The sequence below is a fragment of the Tyto alba genome, unplaced genomic scaffold (assembly GCF_018691265.1).
Source record: "Tyto alba isolate M040663 unplaced genomic scaffold, T.alba_DEE_v4.0 Super-Scaffold_18, whole genome shotgun sequence".
NCBI classification, from domain to species: domain Eukaryota; kingdom Metazoa; phylum Chordata; class Aves; order Strigiformes; family Tytonidae; genus Tyto; species Tyto alba.
In genome coordinates, this window is record NW_024881280.1 from 11,915,466 (window position 1) to 11,936,778 (window position 21,313).

General features: G+C 48.2%; 1 protein-coding gene across 6 annotated transcripts in view; it reads left to right on the plus strand.

Annotated features, from left to right (window-relative positions):
• The first annotated feature begins 464 nt into the window (after positions 1 to 464).
• ACTN1 (actinin alpha 1) overlaps positions 465 to 21,313 on the plus strand; it is a 92,443-nt gene continuing 71,594 nt past the window's right edge. For 4 of the 6 annotated variants that reach the window (XM_032984570.2, XM_042790992.1, XM_032984571.2 and 1 more), the window contains exon 1: positions 466 to 730. In XM_032984570.2, the coding sequence (XP_032840461.2) occupies positions 626 to 730 (105 nt within the window). In that variant the 5' untranslated portion in view covers positions 466 to 625. Of the gene's footprint in view, positions 731 to 21,313 lie in introns of all 6 variants that reach the window. The other 2 variants (XM_042790993.1, XM_042790989.1) reach the window with 2 other exon arrangements.

Genomic DNA, 21,313 nt, shown 5'->3' on the forward strand with positions numbered 1-21,313 from the left:
CCCTCGGTGCGGGCACACCTGCGCGGCCCCACGACGAAGCTGCTTTTCGAGGGTGGCGGCGGCAGGGCTGCAACCGAGCGCCCTCACGTCGGGGCCGGGAGGACGGTTGTGTCACGACGAAAACATCCTCCCTGTGACAAAACGCTGGCGCGACCCGCGCTGCGCAACCACCCCCTTGTACCGCTCGGCCGTCCCGCCCGTGAGAGCGGATCTGTGAGGGGCCGTGGAGACAAAAACGCCCCGAGAGCAGCACCGCGCCCCGCCGCAGGGTGACGGCCCCGCTCGCCCGCCCTCAGCCCCCGGGGCGGGGCGGCAGCCGCCCCGCCCTATCGCGGCGGCCGGGTGGCGTTGACGGACGGGCGGGGCGCGCAATGAGCGAGGCGCCGCCGCCGGGCAGTGCGGGCTCGGCCGCGGGGTTCCGGCCAATGAGAGGCGCGGGGGTGGGGGCGGGGCGGGGCGTCCCGCCCCCGTCGTGGCGCTGCGCGCGGCCGAAGGCGGAGAGGTGGGAGCGGGCGCCGCCGCCGCCGCCTGCTCGGGCTGAGCGGCCGCGGGCCGGTCACAGCGGGCAGCCCACCGGGACGGGACGGGACGGGACGGGACGGGACGGGACACCGGCGCAGCAGCCATGGATCACTACGACCCGCAGCAGACCAACGACTACATGCAACCGGAGGAGGACTGGGACCGGGACCTGCTCCTCGACCCGGCTTGGGAGAAGCAGCAGAGGAAGGTGGGAGCGGACACCCCCCCCCCCCACGCACACGCCCCGCCGGGACACGGCCCCGGGGGCTGGCGCGGCGCGGCGCGGCGGCGGGCCCCGCGGGGGCGGGCGGAGCGGGCAGGTGATGGCGGGGAGGGAGAGGGAAGGAGGTGCCGCGGCGGGTCCCCCCCGCAGCAACAGCTGTCCGTCCTGTCACCGGCACCCGGCCCGCAGGTGCGCCCGGGCGGAGCGGGGACCCCGCCGGGACCCCCCCCGCGCCCCGGCCCCGCCGGCCCGGCGGCGGGACGGTAACTGGCTTCTCGTTTGAATGGTGTGGTTTAGGGCAGGGCTTGCGCGGAGCTCATGTCCAAAAATGGTAACATTCAGCCCTTTTTTTTTTTTTTTTTTTTTTTTTTTTTTCTCCTCTCAAACCGAAAGGGTGGCGGTGGGGAGGGGAGCTCAGGAGGAGCTTCAGCCTCGCCGCTCTCTCTCTATTTTTTTTTCCCTCCTCCTTTAAACCAAACGCATCCTGTATTAGATCACTCGGGAATCCTAATCCCCGAAACATTTCCGTTTTAGTCACTTCATCAGGCAACAATAAAGCAGAATTTGAAACAACACTCGCGCTAGCATGGCAGGGGCACCTCGGGGTGCAGCGGGCTCCTGCCGCTCTTCCCAGCCGGTCACTTGTTCGCTCTGGGCTGGAGGTTTGGGTCGTGCCTTGCTCTGCCCGAGCCGCGAGCAGGCAGGAGAATCCCCAAAGCTTCCTTCTGTGCTAGAGGGGAGGTTATCACTTATTTACGTGTAGATGATATATTAATATATATATAATGTAGCCTGAGGTGTGGGACTTCCTGTAAGGAGCTGGGAGTAACTGGGGGGAAGGTGGGCACTCCAGTGAGAAGACACTTCTTCCTCTTTAGCCACTCTCTTTTCCCCTTTCTCTGCTTCCAGATGAAGGCTTTTCAGGTTCTGTTGTTCATAGCTGTCTGAAATGGTGCCACTGAAAAGTCTTTCCCCTGGAGCCTGATGAGTTAATTGAAGGTGATAGCTATAGAGCTGCTGTCAGCGATTTCCTCGCTTGGAGGGACTTGGGTGGTGAGAGTAGACAGCATGAAAATTAAAGCACGCAAACGAGGGCTTCTAATGGAGAAAGAGGCGATGGCATGTGAGCTTACATTTCAACAAAGGAGAAAGAGAGGAATGTAATCTTGGTCTGGGATGTGAGTGCTGGAAGGCTTATCGGAAGACTGAGTTGTACTCCTTTGAGGAGGGAAGTTTCTTCCTTTTCAAAAGATCTGCCTGGCTGTGTGATCTGTATCTCCAGTCTTGTGCCTCTATCTGGCCAATATATCTCGAAACAGCCAGTGGGGCCCAGAGCGAGATGGGCAGTATGGCTCACAGGCTGTGAGGGGAAATGGTTATCATGCCGTGGGGTTTTTTGCCTTTCATGGTGCAAGGTGAGGTGAAATATGTTCTATGAAGTGGGAGACCGACTTGTTTGTCAGGAGGGGGAATTGAACCTTTGGATTAAAAGGAAGTCCCAAACCTCAAGTTATGGTACGTGCTGTAAGGGCCATGCTCTTTTAATATAACCTCCTTCCAGGAGATTTTAGGTCCTCTTGGTCCTATCACAAGAGGGGGACAGAGAGCTACTCTGTTAACTTGGGTTACTTGTGCAGAGGAGGGGAGAAGCCAAGGGGGAGTTTTAAGGAATTAACACATCTGCTTCAAAATAAGCCAAGCCAATTTCTTTTGATGTTCAACTGCTACCAGTTGAATTTGATGTGTGAGGTGTCACTCTCCAGCTTGCTGAATGGGAGAGCTCTAGATAGTTAGGTGTCCTCTGGTGGTGGGGTCACTTGGTTGTTTCCCTTCCTGCCAATGGACAGCTGAAGCTGTTCCCTTCTCCAGTGGGTGCAAGCTCATTGTTTTATCGTGACCCACCCCTCTGGTGACCGTAGGTAGGAAGATCAGCTCTGGGAGTGATGGCTCTTTCCAGTTACAGCCTGTCAGACTAATGTCCCCTCAGAGGGGTTGATGACCAGATCCCAGCCTGGACAGGCTGTGCAGATATTGAGGGGACAGTCTTGTTCCCTTCCCCAGGGTCTGAATGTGACCAAAAGCCCTGTTGAGGTCTTGGGGCTTGCTTCCTTCAGACGTGAGGAGATAATGGTATGCACTAAACATAAGCCTGGGATGTGTGGTATATTAAAACTGTCACCCCTTCTTACCTGTGAAATTAAATTATTGCAGCAATTAAAATTAAATGTTCGTTTCTGTACATGTTAGTTAATAGCTTGCTGAAGTGAACAGGAGAGATTCATGCTTCCCAAATACTCCTGTGGGCTTTCTTCAGGCTCAGTCTTTCGTGGTTCACTCACGTGTTTTAGGTTTTCCTTCACCTAAGGAATACCTAGAGAATTTCTCACAGGAAATCTGTTTAAGTACTAAATCAGACAGTACTAAATCTGATTTAAGTAGTACTGAATTATTGTTGTCATTATTGTTTATAGTGCTGAAGCCAGCCAGTGAGGCAGATGAGAACTTTTGTGCTCGGGCCCTCTGTGGGAGGGGAGACAGCATGTCTGAAGTGGTGGCATGGCCAATAATCCAGTGAGCAAATGTCTGCGTAAGAAGTGCCTGCGTCTTTCTGACTGTTTCCAACCCATCCCCTCATGTCCCAGCTCAGTAAGGCCCTAGGGATAGCTGTGCCACAGTGCTGTCCTGAGTGGCTTTGTGCAGCTGGGACTAATTGAGACTTGGGAAGCAAACAGTCTAGAGATGTTGTTCAAAGATGAATTGAATCCAGCTCCCCTTCTCCTGGCTGCATGGTCTCATGGCAGGCATCGGAAGCAGGAAGATCTGCTGATTTTTTTTTTTTTTAGTAACAGCCTCAACAGGCACGCTGTAAGGAGGACGAGATTGCTGAGGTTTTGGGAGCTGGTTTGCAGGTTTCCTACCTGTGCTGAGAGACAGATATGACAGTCTTCACTCTCTGAGACTGTGCTTGAGGTACGATCTCATGAGCTGCTTTGAGATGAGTGAATAGGTGAGCTGCAGAGTGTATTTCATATTTGAAGGGTGAAGCTTGGCCTCTTGCATGATACAGAGACACTGGTCTCACACTTCTTCCCACCTGCTCCTTCCTGGGAAGTTACTGTTTTGCAATGTTAGGGATAAAGTGACAATTCCTGGGAGGAAAGCAGCTTTCCATGCAAAGCCTATTTTTCATGTCTATCAGAAGAGACTCTAAGAGGTTTTACAGAGCTCGTCACAGCATCGCTATTCATAAGTGGCAAAAAATACAATGTGCAGAACAAATTAATCTGTTTCTCACTTGATATAAGCTTCTGCACAGCCTTTTGTGCAGGTGCAGGGGGTCTCTTTTTTCCCCTTTGCACTGTTGAACTCATCTCAGTAGTTTCTTCTAATTGCCTTTTCCTCTCCCTTCTCTTTCCTGTCTGGAGTCAGGCCTCACAGTAGCACTAGCCAAGGCGTAACAAGGCTGATCCTGTTGCTTCCCAGTGTTATGAAGCAAAACTTGCCGAAAACCACTGCAACAGTCTCACCCGGCTGTCAAGATAGGCAGGTTTGCCATGTAAAAAGTATGTGGATGCTTACTGACCAAGAGATTGTCACTTGTGCCCACAAGGACATTTCTCACTCTTGATGACAAATGGCTAGCTGTGGTGGTCAGTCATTTCCTGAGTCACCGGGGGGGCTTTTGGGGAAGGAGCCGCATTTGGCCTTGAGGGACTGGGTGAGCCACTTGGTGTTCAGCACGCCTGGCTTATCTTTGCAGGTGGGGTGAAGGGTAGTGGTGAGAAGGGCAGCCTCCTGCCACCTCCTCCTGTGTGTCCCGGGGAGGTCAGGAATGACACCGGGGTGAAGCTGGCAGTGCTTTGGGGTGCTGGTAGGGGTCAGCCTTCGGGCCCCACATGCAGCAGGCTCTCCTGTTGGCTACTCTGTTTCACTAACTGGTTGCTCAAACTGCACCTCGTTCAGGATTTATTTTAAAATCTGGCCTGAAACAACTTGATCAAATTGTAGAGCTGGGGAGGAAGCTTTAAATGCCAAATTGCTTTCTGACCTGATAGCTGCCATCTTGGAAATGCGAGTAGGAAGCAGTATTTGTTTGCACCATGTAGAAGACAGCCACATACAACTTAAATATGCTGTAAAGAATGATAATAATGCTTTTCTTTTTTTTTTTTTTTTTTTTTAAATAAAAATCTATGAAATAAATGTACCTTGTCTTTATTCAGTGCTGCTCTTCCTCACCAGGTTGGCACTTCTGTGGCAATGTGGCAGTAAATGATATCTCTGGCTGAGAGAACTGCACTGTTCAGATTTACAGTGCTGCTGAAGCAGTGATAGCACAGACTTTGGGAGCGCCTTTTCTGCCTTGAAGTACTTACTAAGTACAGTTATTCATGAACTTACAGAAGTTCCCTGTTGGAAATGGTAGTCTCCCAGAACCCGTCTCACTAGTCTGTGCCATACACTGCATGTAAAGATACGAATAAATACAAGGGTAATCCCATAACCTAAAAAGCCATGGGTCTCTCAGCACTACCGTGTCTGCATCCAACAGGTCTTACTGCTCTCATTATGATTTGAATTTTGCTGTGCTAATTGCCTCCCTGTTTGATGTAGGGTTGTTAATGACAGAAAGTACCTGTCAAATGGAGCCCAGGTCCCTCATGGAAACACCCCACCTCCAAGCCTGCTGGTAGCATGCTCAGATCAGGTGGCATGAGTCTGACTAATATCTCTGACAAAATGAAAAAGTCACAATCACAGCTTCCTTTTCCCTTGGCTTGAGTGTCTTCGTGTCCCAACAGGGTCTATTTTGAGAAGGGTATTTAGATTTCCAGGAAGCTACAGTTGTGATAGCTGCTGTGGACCCACACAGAGGTGTGGTACCACACCTAATCTGTAGTTTGCTAACATTTCTTTCAGCGCCATCATAGATACAGCCATGAGGTAAATAAATGTGTGTTATTGGTGAATGTGCAGCGCTGGGTCCCTCTGCTCCTGCTGTGAGTGACATGGTGCAGTAGTCGATGGGCCACGGGGAGGGGTGGTCCCTGCGTGGTCTTCACAGTGTGGCTGTGCTGTAGGAAAGGTGGCCCTGATGCACCTGAGGATCCTCTATGCTTTATTTTGCACTGACCAGTATCGATACAGAAGCAGAATGGTGTAATTTGTAAGGCTGCTTGCTCAGCTGCTATTTTACAGTCAGACAGGCAAGCAATATAGGTCACCAGATATCTCTTATCTTTCAGATCAAGCTTTTGTTGTTTAACATAGGTAGCCTATTGCCAGATACTTGCTCTTCAAAACATTAAACTCAAAAGTTGCTGTAGGGGGTTCTGGAAATATCTGGCTTTGTAGATCAGTTATTTGTCCTTGAGTGTGGGAGCTGCCTCATACTTTCTGTGATCAGGTTTTGTCAGGATGTGCGCTTGTGGGTTTTTTAACAAGAACATTATTATTCATTGTAACCTCTTGGTGCATGATGAATGAGGCATGTGAGCTTTGCAGTGACTTACCTGCCTATTCAGCATCCTATTTAAGGAGGAAAACTAAGGAGAAAGTGGGCATGGGTTAAAAAAGAGACTGCGCGTTCTTTGAGGAGGGAGCTCTATAACAAATCCCAAGGATCAACTCATGCGAACACAATATTCACCAAACTGTATTGAATTGCTCCTTCTCCTAATCCTCTAGGGAAGGGTAAAACACCTCGAAGGCATCCAGCTACCAGCCCAGTGTTGTAAAGTGTGTCTGTCTGGGGAATTTCTTGCTGACTGCTTCAGGCAACCAGTTTAAATTCTTGTGCATGTGATTTGGTAATGACGTTTTTGCTGTGCGTTTTTGCTGTGCGTAAGGGCAAAGGCTAGAGAGGATAACATTGTTTTCCTCTCTGACTGCTTCCAGTGCTCGGTGGTATAGCTTGGGGTGTCTGGCGTGCCACATAGGGCATCTTTAAGCTGACACTGTTTGGAAACTTCAGTTTTCTTGGCTGTCTGGTGAGAACTTGTCCCCTTAAAATGAAGTGGGTACTTTTGTATGAGGTGGTGGTGTCTGGCTATGAAACTAAAGTGTAACTGAATGGTAGCCGTGAGAATGTGTCCTGGTAAACCTGTTCAGTAAAAGTGTTTGTGAACACTGGGATCACATTTTTAGAAGCTGTGTGTGTTACAGTGGAGACCCAGTGAACAGTACCGGCTCTTCCCAGCACTGAGGTGACCAGCATGAATGATAGTAATATGCTCCCCAGCTGCTCCTGCTGTAGGCACCTTGCTTTTCTCGTGTGTGCTGTGTGAGAGCTGCAATTCTACAGCCTAACACATCTCATGCATTTTTAACTGGAGGAAGAGCAGGGTTCAATCAGCCTCCTTGGCCAGGTTGTGAGCCTGTGTGCTTTTCTGTGCCTCCTCACTGGGATCCACTTAAGACTTTGGCCTGGAGTTCCTAAGGTTGGCACAAGCAGCAGTGACAGAGATGGTGAAAATTTGCATGGCTGTGCTGGGGAAAGACTGAGAGTGCTTTCCAGCCGCCTTTGGATTATGACTGTTGTGCCTGACACTTAGGCTGTACTCTGGGGTGCACTTAGGCTAGCAGAGGATGGCTGTGCTCTTTCTGATGATGAGGTGCAGAAAGCAGTCACTGTAGAAAAGCGACTGGAGAGCTGTCTGGGGAAACGTTGGGAAGCTGCTAAAATACAACACATACAGTGGACTGGTCTCACTTTAATGTGTTGCATCTGCCCCAGGGGCTTGCTGGATGTATTGCTGTGATTTCTAGAGGTATTTCGTACAGTCTAAGCAATGGTGTTTGAGGAGGATGGGGGACAGAGTGCAACAGAGTTTACTCATCTTATATATAAGAACATAAAACTGATTTCTTGCCGTGTGTGACTATTGGAAACATGATGGTTACCATAAGGAATGTGCTTAGCATGACTTCTACAAATCTTCTGTAGCAACATAAAATGCTCTTATCCCCTCAAAGCCATAGGTGAACTCTGCACGTAGGGGGCAAAAATGTGTGTAGTATGCTTAGCAATTGCTAGGTGGGAAAAACATGACCTTAGCAAGAAAGGCAGAGTCATCTTTTCTTCATAGAGGTATAAGATGTGTTTTAACTCTGGGATTTTGGGGCTGAAGCATGTTACATGGAGCTTGGATCTGTTGGGAAGAGTTGATGTAGAGTGGTGAAATAGGCTTGTCAACAGCAGGACCTTTTGTCTGGTGCTAGTCATGCCAGAAAAGTCTGTTTTATTGAAGTCTGTGGAGCCACCCACTGCTTTATTTTGACCCTGATGCATGAGACTGATGTACAGGTTCTCAACAGTCACCCAGATCCTCGAGACAGAACTGGGCATGCCTTGGGCCAACCCAAAGGATGCTTAAGTGGGCAAAACCACTAGCATTAATATGATCAGCAAAAAAACCTTGCTTCTTGTTCCCTTCCTGCCATTGCCTTCCCTGTTCTCATTCCCTCACTGCATGAGAGCAGAACTTGGTCACAGGATGTGTGTGGTGTGGCCTGGCACCAATTTAACCTCTTGACTCCCTATTAGGCAGTAAAGCAGAACCATTTTTTCCCCATATTGGTTTCGTGTCATGTCTTTTCTGTTCAACTGGCAATGTGTGTATCTTATTGGCAAGGGCTGGGTCAAGCCTTTGCAAGCCAACCTTTATACCAGTACTGCAGCTGGCTGACCTCGGGCTTTTACCTGCAGTTGTCCTCTCTTCTTCTTCCAAATCTGTTACTGGTTTGAAGCACTACAACAGGAACAAGGCTCTGCAGAGGCCTTCACCCTCAGTGCACTGAAACAGCTCCCACTGACAGGCCTGGGGTATGCATGAATAAACAGAGAGGACTTTGGTCTCTCATCCAGGTGAATCTCTGATTTATTATTCTATCTATGTCAACTCAAAGCCTCCTGGAAATGCGTTCATTCCTGTGGTGTGGGAAATAACAGCAAAACTGGCCTTTCCATTGTATTAGAGCCAAGATGGGAAGTACTGGCAGGTGAAAAGGCCGTGTCTTGGCTATTAACGCTCACTACAGTGGACACCACTGATGTGAGTGTCCATATATCACCTGTCTGTTGCTCAGATTGGAGCAGTTTCAAGTAGGTCTCTGAATGACAGCAATCCAGGGCGTCTGGGCAACCTTACAGAAACCCGCCAGCGTGGATAGTTGACAGGCAGGTGAGGCTGCAGGGCAGACTTCTTAAGCAGCAACTTGTCCCACATCCTCTTAGGCAGCTTACGTGGTCAACGGGAAGGCAGGGATGACTTGAGGTCGCTTCGTTGGCAGTCTGCTTGACTTTGCAGTGACTGTGCATTATTACTGTGGTGTAGGGCCTGTCCTTTGGGATAGCACAGGTGGGCTCTGCTCATGCATTCTGTGCATGGCCCTCATTTTCAGAGGGACCCTTGTGAAATCTTGTATCTCTGTGCCACGCAGCACAGTGGGGTTGGGCAGCCTGTTAGCTCTGCTCCTTCTATGAGCAGAGTGCTGGATGGCTGGAGAGGTTTCATGCAGAATACTCATGCTTTTTTTTACAAGGCTGGGGACAACTCTCCCATCCTACAGAGGTGCTGAACCAAGGCCAGTTGGCAGCAGAGGAAGGACTTCTGCCTTCCATGGCCTTTGGATCAGGCAGCCAAGGCACTTGTTACTCCTTGCTGCAGTATATGATGCTAAACGCTCAAACTTCACTGCTGCTGTAAATGGAAGTTGTGCTGTTACATCTTTGCTCCAGGAGCTAGCCTGTAAAGGCTTCCGAGAGATGAGGGAGAGTGAGAGAACCATGTATGGGCTCTACATCCCAGCAGAGTGCTCTTTTCTTCATCATGGAAAGTGATGTGTCCCAGAAGCCCTGTTTCCTGGCCAGATTCCTTGGCTCTATAGCAGCTGATGCTTTTTTGCTGCCCAGTGTACTTACCTGTGAACCCCCTCAGTATTTTTAAATCTACCCTTCAGTAGATGAGGAGTTAGTTCTACTACTTTAATCTGTTATCCCTCAGAAAACTTTAAAATTTGGCTCCACAGGTGAAAAAAATGCAAGTTAATTTCTTAACTGTTAAACAATGCCAATGAAAGGGCACTTTGTTTAAAGCTGCTTAGACCACGTCTATGCCAGGGTTTATCACAAAACGGAAAATACTTAATTTCCTAAGGAAAACTTTGATTGCAGCCAAAACAGTTCCAGCTTTTTAAGTGTATTTATGCTTCCAGGTGAGTTTCCTACATGTCTTATCTGGTTTGAGATGTGGAGATCTCCCACCGATGAGAGAGGGGAGAGCAGTAGCTCAGATGCAAGGGTGTGGTGGGAAGAGTGTGGGGGTACATTTGTTCAAGCCTCTGCCTTCCCTGTAGCTCTGCTCGCAGTGTTGCTGTGCAGGAGGAGCATCTCCAGAGGAAGCGTTGGACTTGGCCACACCTGGCTCGGCGCAGAAAGGGAGGCCCAGCTAATCAAAGAGTCAGTGCTTGCTAATCAAGCACCTTTTGGCAGCGGCACTCGCAGGCGGCTGCGCTGCACTGCACAGAGAAGGCTGGGTGGGGGCAGCGGGGGAGTACATTCATGAACATGAACCAGTCTGTTTCAAAATGGCTAACGCGTGGAGACTTGCCGTTTCCCGAGGGTTTTGTTGAGCCGTTGGGGAACTCTGGCCAGGGATGAGACTATTTCCAGCTGTGGTGAGCCAAGTGTGAACTCACTCTGGGCAAGATGCCCAGATCCACTGTTTTTCTCCTGCCAGAAATCCTCACCCTCCAGCCAGCGATACCAAACTCAGTTTCTGCCAGTCCTCAGCTGAAGACCTCTGAAGGGAGAGGAAAACAAGGAGCCTAAGCAGAGCAAGATGCTGCTGAGGAGGGGCACTGAAAAGCTTGTGCAGGGGACACAATGATGGGGTATCACCACCGTGGGGTGGCATTTGTGGGTGAGGTCTGGTGAGGGATCTAGGGACCTGCTTTTCCTAGGGCAAGTGGAGAGGGAAAAGTGGGTGGTGGGGGTGCAAGGAGTTGGCTTTCCTTGGTTAGGCAGAGCTGTCCAACCCACAGGGACATGCTGCTGGCAGTACCGTCAGCGTAGTCATCTGGGAGTGAGCATTGTTCCCTTCATCGTGATTTCAACACACTGGGGATTTCTTCTGTAAAATAGGATATTCCTTTCCTCTTGTGGAAGGTGCTGCAAGGTAAAAGGTGCCCTTCAAGGAGTAGGCTGTGCATCTGGGACCTCTGGCCCTCCATGGTAAAGGCATGGCCACAAAAATCTTCATTTTCTGGAGCTGGCAGTCCTCCTTGTTGCAGGTTCTGTGTAATGGGATAGGACTTCTTGCAGGGATCCATTGGTCCAGCTGCTTTTCTGCAAAGACTGCTCTGCAGTCAGATGCTGCGGAAGAGCAAGAAGGTACGCAAGAGTCAAGTGTGCCAGGAGCCTCCCTGGATGCTCCTTGTATGGATTTTTAGCAGTTGGAGGGACTGAGGGATTAACGCCTAATACAGTGGTCCTTCCAGTGCTGGCAACAATTGCTAGTCAAAGGAAATTTCTAGTGGCAATTTCTGATGAGTGCCTTTGGCTCCTGATACTGCGGGTGTTTGCATTCAGCTGTTTGGTTGGAGCTAGCAGGTCTCTGTCGAAGAGTTTCTAAAATGCCAGTACTCACAACTCCTTGCATGCTGAAACAAAGCATCACAAGCATGGCATTGTGTCGGTAACAGTGTGCACACACCTGTCAGCATCATGTCTCCTGGGCCCATCCATGCAGAGGTGTTGGAGCTGACGGGGCCAGCGTATGAACAGGAGACCTTCTACCCCTGCAATCACACCTCCTCCAACACTGATAATTTTCATGTGCCAGTGTATCATTTAGTGACACATTACACTGCTCCTTGCTGTTTCAGCCCATTGCAAATGGTGTGACCCAGCCAGCTACTGAACAGCCTCCTACAGGGTGGACAACTGAAAGCTGTTTCCATCCTAGGAAAGGAGTATTTCCCTCCCCCTCCTATAATGGCTTGGTTTTTTAAAGCTGCTAACTGGCCATAATCCAGTCATTACTACTGTAATTAGTGAACTGCTTACAGTAACTAAAACACTTGAAGCGTAATATCCTCTGTGTTTGCAGAGCTTGGAACAGCTTTTTGCCTGCAGTTCTGTGAGAGGTAATTACTGCTGATGGCCCGTGGGTAGGTGCAGGGGACACGGGGCAAACCTGGCACAGGCCACGCTGCCTCTCTTGTCGAGCTGGCTTCCCACAGCAGGGAGAAGCTCCGGAGCCCTGTGGAGGTGAGCTGGCGTGCCCAGCTCGTGGCGATCTCCTGCTGCCCCTTGGTCAGAAAGGAGCTGTCTCTTTGCGAGCTATGTCAGAGGACACTGGTGTTGGGTGGAACTTGCAGGGCAGCTGGTGGCGTTGAAGGTGTGATGTAGCATTGCTTAACATTTGGTTTATTACATGGTAGAAAATCCCTTCATTGCAGCAGGCTCAATGTCTCCTCTTGCTGCCAGAGTACCTTCTTGTCCCTATGCACAGTGTCTGTGCTCTCCCCCCCTCCACCGAACTACTAACCTCATAAGCAAGGCCAAGAGACTTCAGCTCCTGGCCCTGCAGGTTCTTTCTACAGGACTTGGGGCTTCCAGGCAGACACATTCCTCTGCTGCATTCTTCAGCCACTTCTCCTTTTGGGAGCAATGAGCTGGCTTTCCTGAAGGCTTCTGCTGCCCTCCCCTTCATACCCTGACAGGAGGGCAGTACCAGCATGCTTGTCTCCAGCCTTTGTTCTGCTTCCTCATTTTTACATCCCGAGATGAAGCTTGTAACTCAGGCTCTTCCCTCTTGAGGAGGAGGAGGATGGTGGTGAGGAAAGAGTGTGGGCAGCTTTTATGAAGTGGAGAGCCCTGCTGGGTGAGAAGGGGTGAGGGTGGGTGCGCGCATGCGACTGCAGCAAGCAAATGGCCTGCAGTGGTAAAATACCTAGCTACCCAGGTGCCTGCCATCAGTTGGCAGGCATGCTGCACTCAGCAGCTGAGTAGGGTATTCATTTGCAGTATTTAGCCTGTGATGGGGTCATAAAAATTAAAAGACTTTTTGAACTAAGGATGAAGTTTAAAATAAAAAAAAAACACCACAAAAAAAACAAAACAAAAAAAACAACCAAACACCACCCCCCCAAAAAAACCCCCCAACATCCACACCCAAAACCCACCCCCACTCCAAAACTGACTGCCATCATGGGATTTTCATTTTGCTGTTGGGAGATTATCATGAAGCTTTTCCAGGCTTCATTCCTGTGTGGTGCTGGGCAATAGAAGCGCTATAAGGTGTGCAGTCCACATCATGGCCCCCAGCTGGTGAAATGGATAGAGACACAACCTCTGAGAATGAGTTTGCTCCATGTGCTCTGGAATTAGCTGTGGAGGGGAGGGATGTTCTCGCCCCTCAGGATCTCATGCATGCTGTCAGCCTCTGCCACTGCTGTTTATATTCTTACCTTATTGGCCCAGAAATCTGCTGTTGTCACTGAGTTGTGTGAAAGACTGAAAACGTATTTGTTGGCATGTAGATCAAAGTGGTCAGTAAGGTGAGGAGCAAGTCCTAGACTGCCAGTGGCCAGAGATCTGCGCGGTGGGCCCCATGATGTGCCAAGATCTCTGCCTGCTAGCCCAAGCAATCTGCCCGTTGCCTCGCGCTCCACCTTTGCAACTCTCTGCATCTTCCTGCAGTCTCTTGCCATGCTCATAGCCTGCAGGGTAACTGGGGAAAGGGACAGTGTTTTTACACCACCCAGCACCACAGAGCTCTCCTCTAGGAGCCTGCTTCCCAGGTGCTGCAAGGCCATGAGCACCAAAGAGATGGTAACTGATTTTAAATGGACTTTTTTTTTTCCCTTTACTTGTAAGTGTTGTCTTAAGACCACTTGTGCTCATTATGGTACATAAGAGATAAAAGTTGCTTCTCTGTTTGTGGTACTTGCTTACAGTCCACTTGACTCAAAGAAATTATTTTCAATTCCATATTCTTCTGCACTAGCACCATGCGTTTGACTTGCTGTTGGGTTTAGGTGATGGCACAGCCACTACCAGCACACCCTGCTTGAGTGCTTCCCAGTCTCTCTTCTGGATGCGGTCTAGTGGCAAACTATTTTGGAGTGGTGCTTCGGTATTGGTCATCTTTAGCTTCAGATGGCTGCTTTCAGCGTGTTGCTACAAAATTGCAAGTGTAGATCTCCCCTTTTCCGCACCCTTTCAACTCTGCTCGTGTAGTATAGCAGTATTTGGTAGTGAGTTTCTGATGTGGGTGTAACCAAAGAGAATAAAATTATCAGCATACTATTTTTTGTTAAATTTTGCCTTGAGTTTAAAGCCTCCGATGGTATTCCTTAACATCTCTTTTTCTACCTGTATTTCCCTATCCCAAATTCTCCCTCCTCCTCTTGTCCCTTCCTTTCCTTGCTCCTCTTTCAGTACCAAAAGCTGGGAAGGGAAGTCTGGGTTCCCATCTTACTCTGCCATTGTGTTCAGTGATCTCATATGCTTTGGATTGAAAATTGCTGTTCTGCTGAGATGGGTACCTGGCTTTCATGGTCTGATACACTAACAAAATGATGTGGTGCTGGAAAGAGCTTTTGAAACTTTTTGTTAGTAAGTTTTTAATAATTATCTTAATCTCTTTTATGTAGACGTGGTGTTGCTTTCCTTCAGAGCTTATTTGGCAGTCCCCCACTGGCAGTGAGCCTCGGCAGCCCCTGAGCAAGCCTTGCTCTGCTTCTGAGCAGGGCAGCAGCAGGCAGGCTTGAGGTAGGGGAGTGTTTGCACTGGACACAGTCAGGCTGTTGGAATCGAAGGTGTGGGTTCAGTCTGAACAGCCCATCCAAAGGAACAGCTCACCAGGCAAAGAGCAAAGCTCCTCATCAGTGCCAGTACGAAGTAAAGACATGTCCTTTGGATAAGCATGCCTCTGGGTGTGAGTACTGTCCTCATGCTATAGCAAACAGTGAGGCACTGGCAAAACTTGCCTGGGTTTCTGTTCCCTTCTGACCTTCCTGTGTGGTGATTGGTAAGTCACATTCTCCTATGACTTCTTCTCATGTGAACCCTTCACAAGGTTTTGTAGGGATGCTTATTTGTCATGAAGTTGCAGCACACCAGAACAATAACTGCCCTTCCAATCTTAGTAGAAGAGAATAGAAATATGAGCTAGACATGCCTGTTTCTATCAGAGTAAATTTATGCCCCCCCCTTCCCCCCCCCCCCCCCCCCCCCATTTGCTACTTGCTTTGCCTTCTGACGATATGAGCGGGCAAAATATTTTACATAGGTATATTGGGGATAACATATTCCAGAGCCCTTAATGTAGTTTATGTAGCACTTATCTGCTTTTTGGCTAGTGAACTTTGGTACTTCTGCAGCCTTACAAAAGGACTGAATAAATGTATTGTGTAATTGCACTCTGTAAAGTGTATTCTAGACAGTTTGCCAGAGGATGACATAAGGTATAGTCAAATTGGCAGTCCCTGATGATTCCAAAGACCTGCCAAAATCTTATGTTTTGCACCTAATTTGTTTAACTTTTGCATATGCGAGTGCTGAGTGTTCTCTCTTCATCCATTTATTTGGGGCAAGACTCACTCCAGATGCAGTTTCACAACCTTCAGTCTGACTGTGCTTATCTGTCACTCATTCTCAGTTGGATGCACCCATGACCAGTACCTGCCAATGCTATGAAAAGTGAGTTTGCAGCCAGATAACAGAGTTGATTCTGCTGAGCCTTCTGTTAAGAGGAGGATGGGGGAAGTGAAGGGTGAGTGCAGAGTGGGACTGCCCACTTTAATGGCAGCTTGTCAATAAAGTGGTCAATGCCAGACATTAAACCAGTCCCTCAGCGATATGGTATTTGGAGCTACAGCAAATGCAGAGGGGACCTGGCTCCCACAGCCAAAGCAACTTGAGGTTTGTGCTCTGTTCCAGGCTTCTGAATGCCTTTTACTAGGTTGGAAAGCAAAGAAATGCTTTCTCATTTTCTTTAAGCCCTGCCCAAATTCCTTGAATTTTTGCAGCTTGGACCAGGTGACAGTTCTAGTCTGCATGTGAAAAGAATAAACTGTCCGCCCTGCCAACTCTCCATAGGTAGGAATGCAGTTTAAAACCACCCCTAACCATGCAAGATATCAGAGATTACGGGGGAAGGGGTTTGGAGTGGGGGAATGGAAATCTGCCTGACACAAGTAAGTAATGTTGGAAGCAGTGAGACTACATTTATGGCTTGATAGAGTAAGGGGGCTGGATGAGCTGACTGAGAAATACGTGTCCCCAGCTGCTCCTTCTCTCCCTTGCAAGGCACAGCCTCTGCACTGCTCCAATGTAACTGCTTGTGGACACAAACTGTGAGCCAGATGAAATAACTTAATTGGTGTTAAAATTAATTTACCAAAACAAGAGGGAGAAGAGCTAAACCTAGATGGCTCCTCACAGTGAGGGAGCAGCAGAATTGGAAAAATCTGAAGAGACTCTAAAAAAAAAAAGCCCCCAAACCTCTTAACTGTTTTTGCTGTGGAAATAAATATCGATGAATCTGTGTTCTGAACATCACACTGCCTGGTTCCCCAAGCACTGGCCCTGGACTGGGATTTGGCATCTCTCTCATTTTCACGTCCAATGCAGTCTCCCGCCTTCTGGAAGCGAGTGCTGGTCAAAGAACCGCTGCATAGCAGCTGCTGAGCTGGGAAAGAAGTTGCTTCTGTTGCCTGTGCAGGAACATTAGCCGCCGCCTCTTAGGCCCTGCAGAGATTGCCAGAGCTCAGAGCAGTTCCCGCGAACCCAGTTGCTGGAGCTTTGAGGAAACAAAGCTGCTCAGCAAGTGCAGTCTTTAGCCCTCCAAGTCTGAAAGCTCAAAACCTGAAGACTTTGCCATGCTGCTTTGCAGAATACCAGACTTCTTCCATGAACAGGTACCAGTAGTCTCATCCCCATCTTTAAAGAGTGGCAAGGCTGCTGTAGGGAGTTTGGGGAGCCAAAGGGTTGTGCTGTGGGTTGGCTTCTCATGCCTGGGAGCTGGAGCTTCCCTGTTGGGCTGGCTGCTGCTACAGTGAGCTGAGTAAATCCCCTGTCAGCAGGGAGATGCTCTGCTGCAGCGGCTCTGCTGATGGGTGCCTTTATTCCCTAGCAAATGCATGGTGCTGTGATCTGATCTGCTTTTGCTGCCTGGTCGCTGTTCATATGGACCTGTACTGCTCTGCAAACTGTGCATCAAGTGCAGTTCAAAGTCTGCAGCACTGAACATGTCAGGGCTCCGTGCTGAGTCTTCCTGGGTAGTGCTCAGCCTACAGCAGGCCTAAATAGAGAGAAACCACACAGAGATCTGGAGACAGGCTCTAAAATTATCAGGGTTGGGTTCTTAAGCATCAGGAAGTAAGAAAAAAAAAGTGCTAGAGAGTAGTCTGCTAAGCAATGCAAGGGGCTTAGCTGTTTTGGCAGCTGAGAAGGGAAGAAATAAATTTTAATTCACTTAACAATACCTTACCTGCGTGCAGAAATGGGCTGGCTGGCTCATGGCATGGGAGACAGTGTAATGTGGAAATGACTAACTTCCTCTGGCAGTTGTCAGTGCAGTGCATAGGATGTAGGAGGTAGGTTGTGAGGAGGTCTTGGGCCGCTAATAAGTGTAGCTAGGCTTGCTAAGTACCAAGTTGAACATCATACTGTGAAAACTCCACTTTCTGTGTTGGATTGCCTCATTTGTGCAGGAAGAAAATGTTTCCCCTACAAGCACAATGCTCTGTGGCCATCTGACTGCGTAAGAGGAAGGAAGAGTCCCGCAAAGGTTAGGTCCTACGTGCCCTGATGATAGGATATGTGATCCCATGGGAGGGAAGAGGATCCCATGGGAGAGAGGGGCTGAAATTCATTACTTACCTGGCTTCCAGCCTGCTGGTTCAGGTCGCTTTCTCTTCCCAGGTGGTGGGTGCTGGCGTAGGGTTGTGTTTGGTCACAGCTGCACAGCGCGTGTGGCAGGAGTTGGAGTGGGAGCGCAGTGTGCGAGGCGCGGCGTTGATGCTCGTGCAGCAGCCGCAGTGCCCCTGGGTGATGGCCAATACCTACTGTGGTGTGCAACAACTGCGTGATTGCTTGGTGAGGAAAGGGTTGGGACAGCTGTGCCCTTGCTCTTCAAGCCCACCCGCTGGTTATTCAGCGTGATGGGAGTGGGATTATTTCTTCTGGCCCACAGGCAAGATCAGCTTGAGCCCTCCCACTGCGGGATCTTAATTACCCATACCCTTTTCCCTGTGAAGTGGCACGTAGACTGCTGGTGGTGTTTGACATGGCTGTGGCTGGTGCCCAGCCTTATGCTTGGGTCAGAGCAGCACAGATCACCGAATAAAGCAGACTTCCAGGGGACTGGTTACGGTGAAAATCACATTCATCCTTCTGCAGCCTTCCATTGTGTGGAAGTGGTTTTCCAAAGGAGGCAGCAGTGAGCACAAAGCTGAGGACAAAAGGCCAATCAGTCTGCGGAGACATTGTTTTGCTGTTCCCACTGCAATGCTGTGCTGATGTGCAGCTGCCAGCAGGAAGAGGGTTAAGCACACATATCGCATGGCATGGTTCTGTTTACTGCATACTTCTCATAATCAGGGCTGGCATCCAAATCCGGAAGAAGATTAGCACTTAACCAGAGACCCTGAAACAATGTGTTTCATGTTGGTATTCCTGTGCAGCTATGCAGTCTGCCATCAGCTCTCTTGCAGAGACCTTGTCCCTGCAGCCCTCAGAGGGAGCTATGGGGAGAGAAGAAAATGGATGGATTTAGGAACAAAGACTGGATTGGGCTGAACCGCATTTATCATCGGTGTAAGCTTGAAGCCAGGGGAGTTTTGCCAGGAATTAACTTATTCCATAATAACTTGATCTCTACCAAAGGGGGTTCTGGCTGGACTCTAGCCTGAGATTAGTGCAAGAAGCTATCCAGGCTCAACAGTGACCAGTCTGGGAAATGGAACCGTGCCCCTTGGTGTAAGAGTTTGGGTGGGTGTCACTCAGCAATTTGGCCAGTACTGAATACAAGCAGTTGTAGTGGTGGAGAACCAAGTGTAAAATTCAAATTAGTTGTCGAGATATTGTTTTGGACAAGAGGGAAGGTATAATTTTGCAGCACCATCTATCGCTTACCTTTGCTATCAGTGTGGGCATCACTGTGTAGCAAACTTCCATGGGGCCCAAGGCAGGGTGTGATTGCGATTTACCTTCCTATTACTCCTTCTGCAGAAGGGAGATCCCTCTGTTTCTTTCTCTCTCCTAGCAAACTCATTTCTGCACATACACATAACACATCATGGGGCTTTTCTCTTCTTCAGTCTAGTACCAGTTCACTTGTGAAGACCTGCCTTGTCCTCCTTAGACCTTCAACTTATGGCAGCAACCTGTATTGCTGCTGATTTCCAATGCCATTTCTGAAGATTTCTATAATCTCTTAGGAATTGCGGGTCTGTTTTCCCCCATGCTTCCAAAGGTCTTTTTCTGTCACTCTTTCTGTCTTGTCTGAAAAGTCTGATTAACATCCAAGGGTGAAGTTTATATGAATGGAAGAGAAATGACGGAGCGGTGTACCTTTCCCCTTGCCATGATGAAGCCAAAGCCAATGAAGGAAGAACTTCTCTTGACCATCCTGTTCGTTACTGGGACCTACCTGCTTAGGAAGCTCTTGGCCTGAAGGAGAATAGGAGAGATTTGCTAGTCTAGGCACAAGCTTGAAATAAACCTGTCCATGTGTCTGTTGGTAATGTCAGAAGGACCATTCTTTTTTTTTTTTTTTTTTTTTTTTTTTTGTCTTTTCTCCAACAAAGTTGACTTTTATTTACTCTTTTGTACTTCAGCAGGAAAGGAGAAGAGTTCCTGCTTCCTATTCTGTTGGGTGCTAGTTATTACTGCTAACCTATGGTACAGTTTCTTTAGCCACAAATACTAAAAATGTAGTAGAGTCTGTCTTGAATTAACTTTTCTATATTGGTTTTACACTGAACTGGATTATTGTAGGGGAAATGGAAAGCTACTTGAACTTCTGGAAACAATCCCAAATTCCTCTAATTAGATGATTTGTGGTGGATATCTTAGGGTGCTAGCAAGATATCTGTTTTCAGTAGTTATTGACAGACCTTGTATGAATATTGCTGGAATGAGGTTTTTAGGTCTTCTGAAACAAGTGGCAATAAATGTTCCTTGTACCAGAGCGTTGTGGTTTTATCCCAGCCAGCAACTAAGCATCATGCAGCTGATTGCTCAATCCTTCCCCCTCACAGTGGGACGGGAGGAGAATTGGAAAAAAAAAAAAGAAGTAAAACTTGTGGGTTGAGAGAAGAACAGTTTAGTAACTAAAATAAAAGAAAATACTAATAGTAATGAAAATTAATATAGCAAAAAGAGATGGAAAGAAAACCCAGGAAAAGACAAGTGAGTCATGATGCAGTTGTTCATCACCCACTGAACAATGCCCAAGGAGCCGTTGACCCCTCCCAGCCAACCGCTCCCCAGTTTCTGTACTGAGCATGATGCCCTATGGTATGGAATATCCCTGTGGCTAGTTCGGGTCAGATCTGCTGGCCATGCTCCCTCCTGGCTTCTTGTGCACCTGCTCACTGGCAGAGCATGGGAAGATGAAAAATCCTTAAGTTAAATGCTACTTAGCAACAACTAAAACATCAGTGTGTTATCAACATTATTTTCACACTGAATCCAAACCACAGCACTGTACCAGCTACTAGGAAGAAAATTAACTCTGTCCTAGGCAAAACCAGGACACGGGTAATTTGACTTCCATGTGGTAACTAATACTGCTATCTGTCATCTGCATGCATCTTGCCACACTTAGATGATTCCTTAGCTGAGAAAACAGATGACAAATGTCATGGCAATGATGACTTGTAGATTGCACACAAACTGCATGTCCTACTGTTTGGGTTATCTATTTCTTGTCAGTATTTTTTTGTTTGTGGCTTGGTTTGTTTTTTGTTTTGTTTTTTTCCTAATGTAATATGATGCAGGATTAAGGATCTGTTAGTTTTATTATTCCTACTGTATCCGTCCATGCATATATTTCAGTAGAAATGATTTAGGCACTCCCTAAGTAAAGAATGAAATACCCTGGATGTCACAGATCTGAAAAAAAAAAAAAACCACAAACATAAAAACCCAAACCAAACAAAACAAAAACAAAAAACAAACAAACAAAAAACAAACAAACAAACAAAAACAAAGCAGAAAAAAAAAAAAAAAAAACAAACCAAAATGGGTATGTCAAAAAATGAACAAAACTCAACAGCCATGTACCATGTATTTTTACTGTGTAACCATTAGGAACAATCGCCATGTATCAGTTGTGATAGTAAGCTGAATTGCAAATATTTTGCTTAGCAACTGTTGCAAAGGAAAGTTGTCAGGCAACAGCAAAATTAGGAATGGTAAGTACGGAAGGCACTCTTTTTAAAAGATGAGCTGTACTCTGACATTATCTGTGACTAAATGATTTAGCATTTTCTTACAGAAACATGCAAGAATACAAGCATTTATGAATACGCATGAAAGCAAGTTCAGTC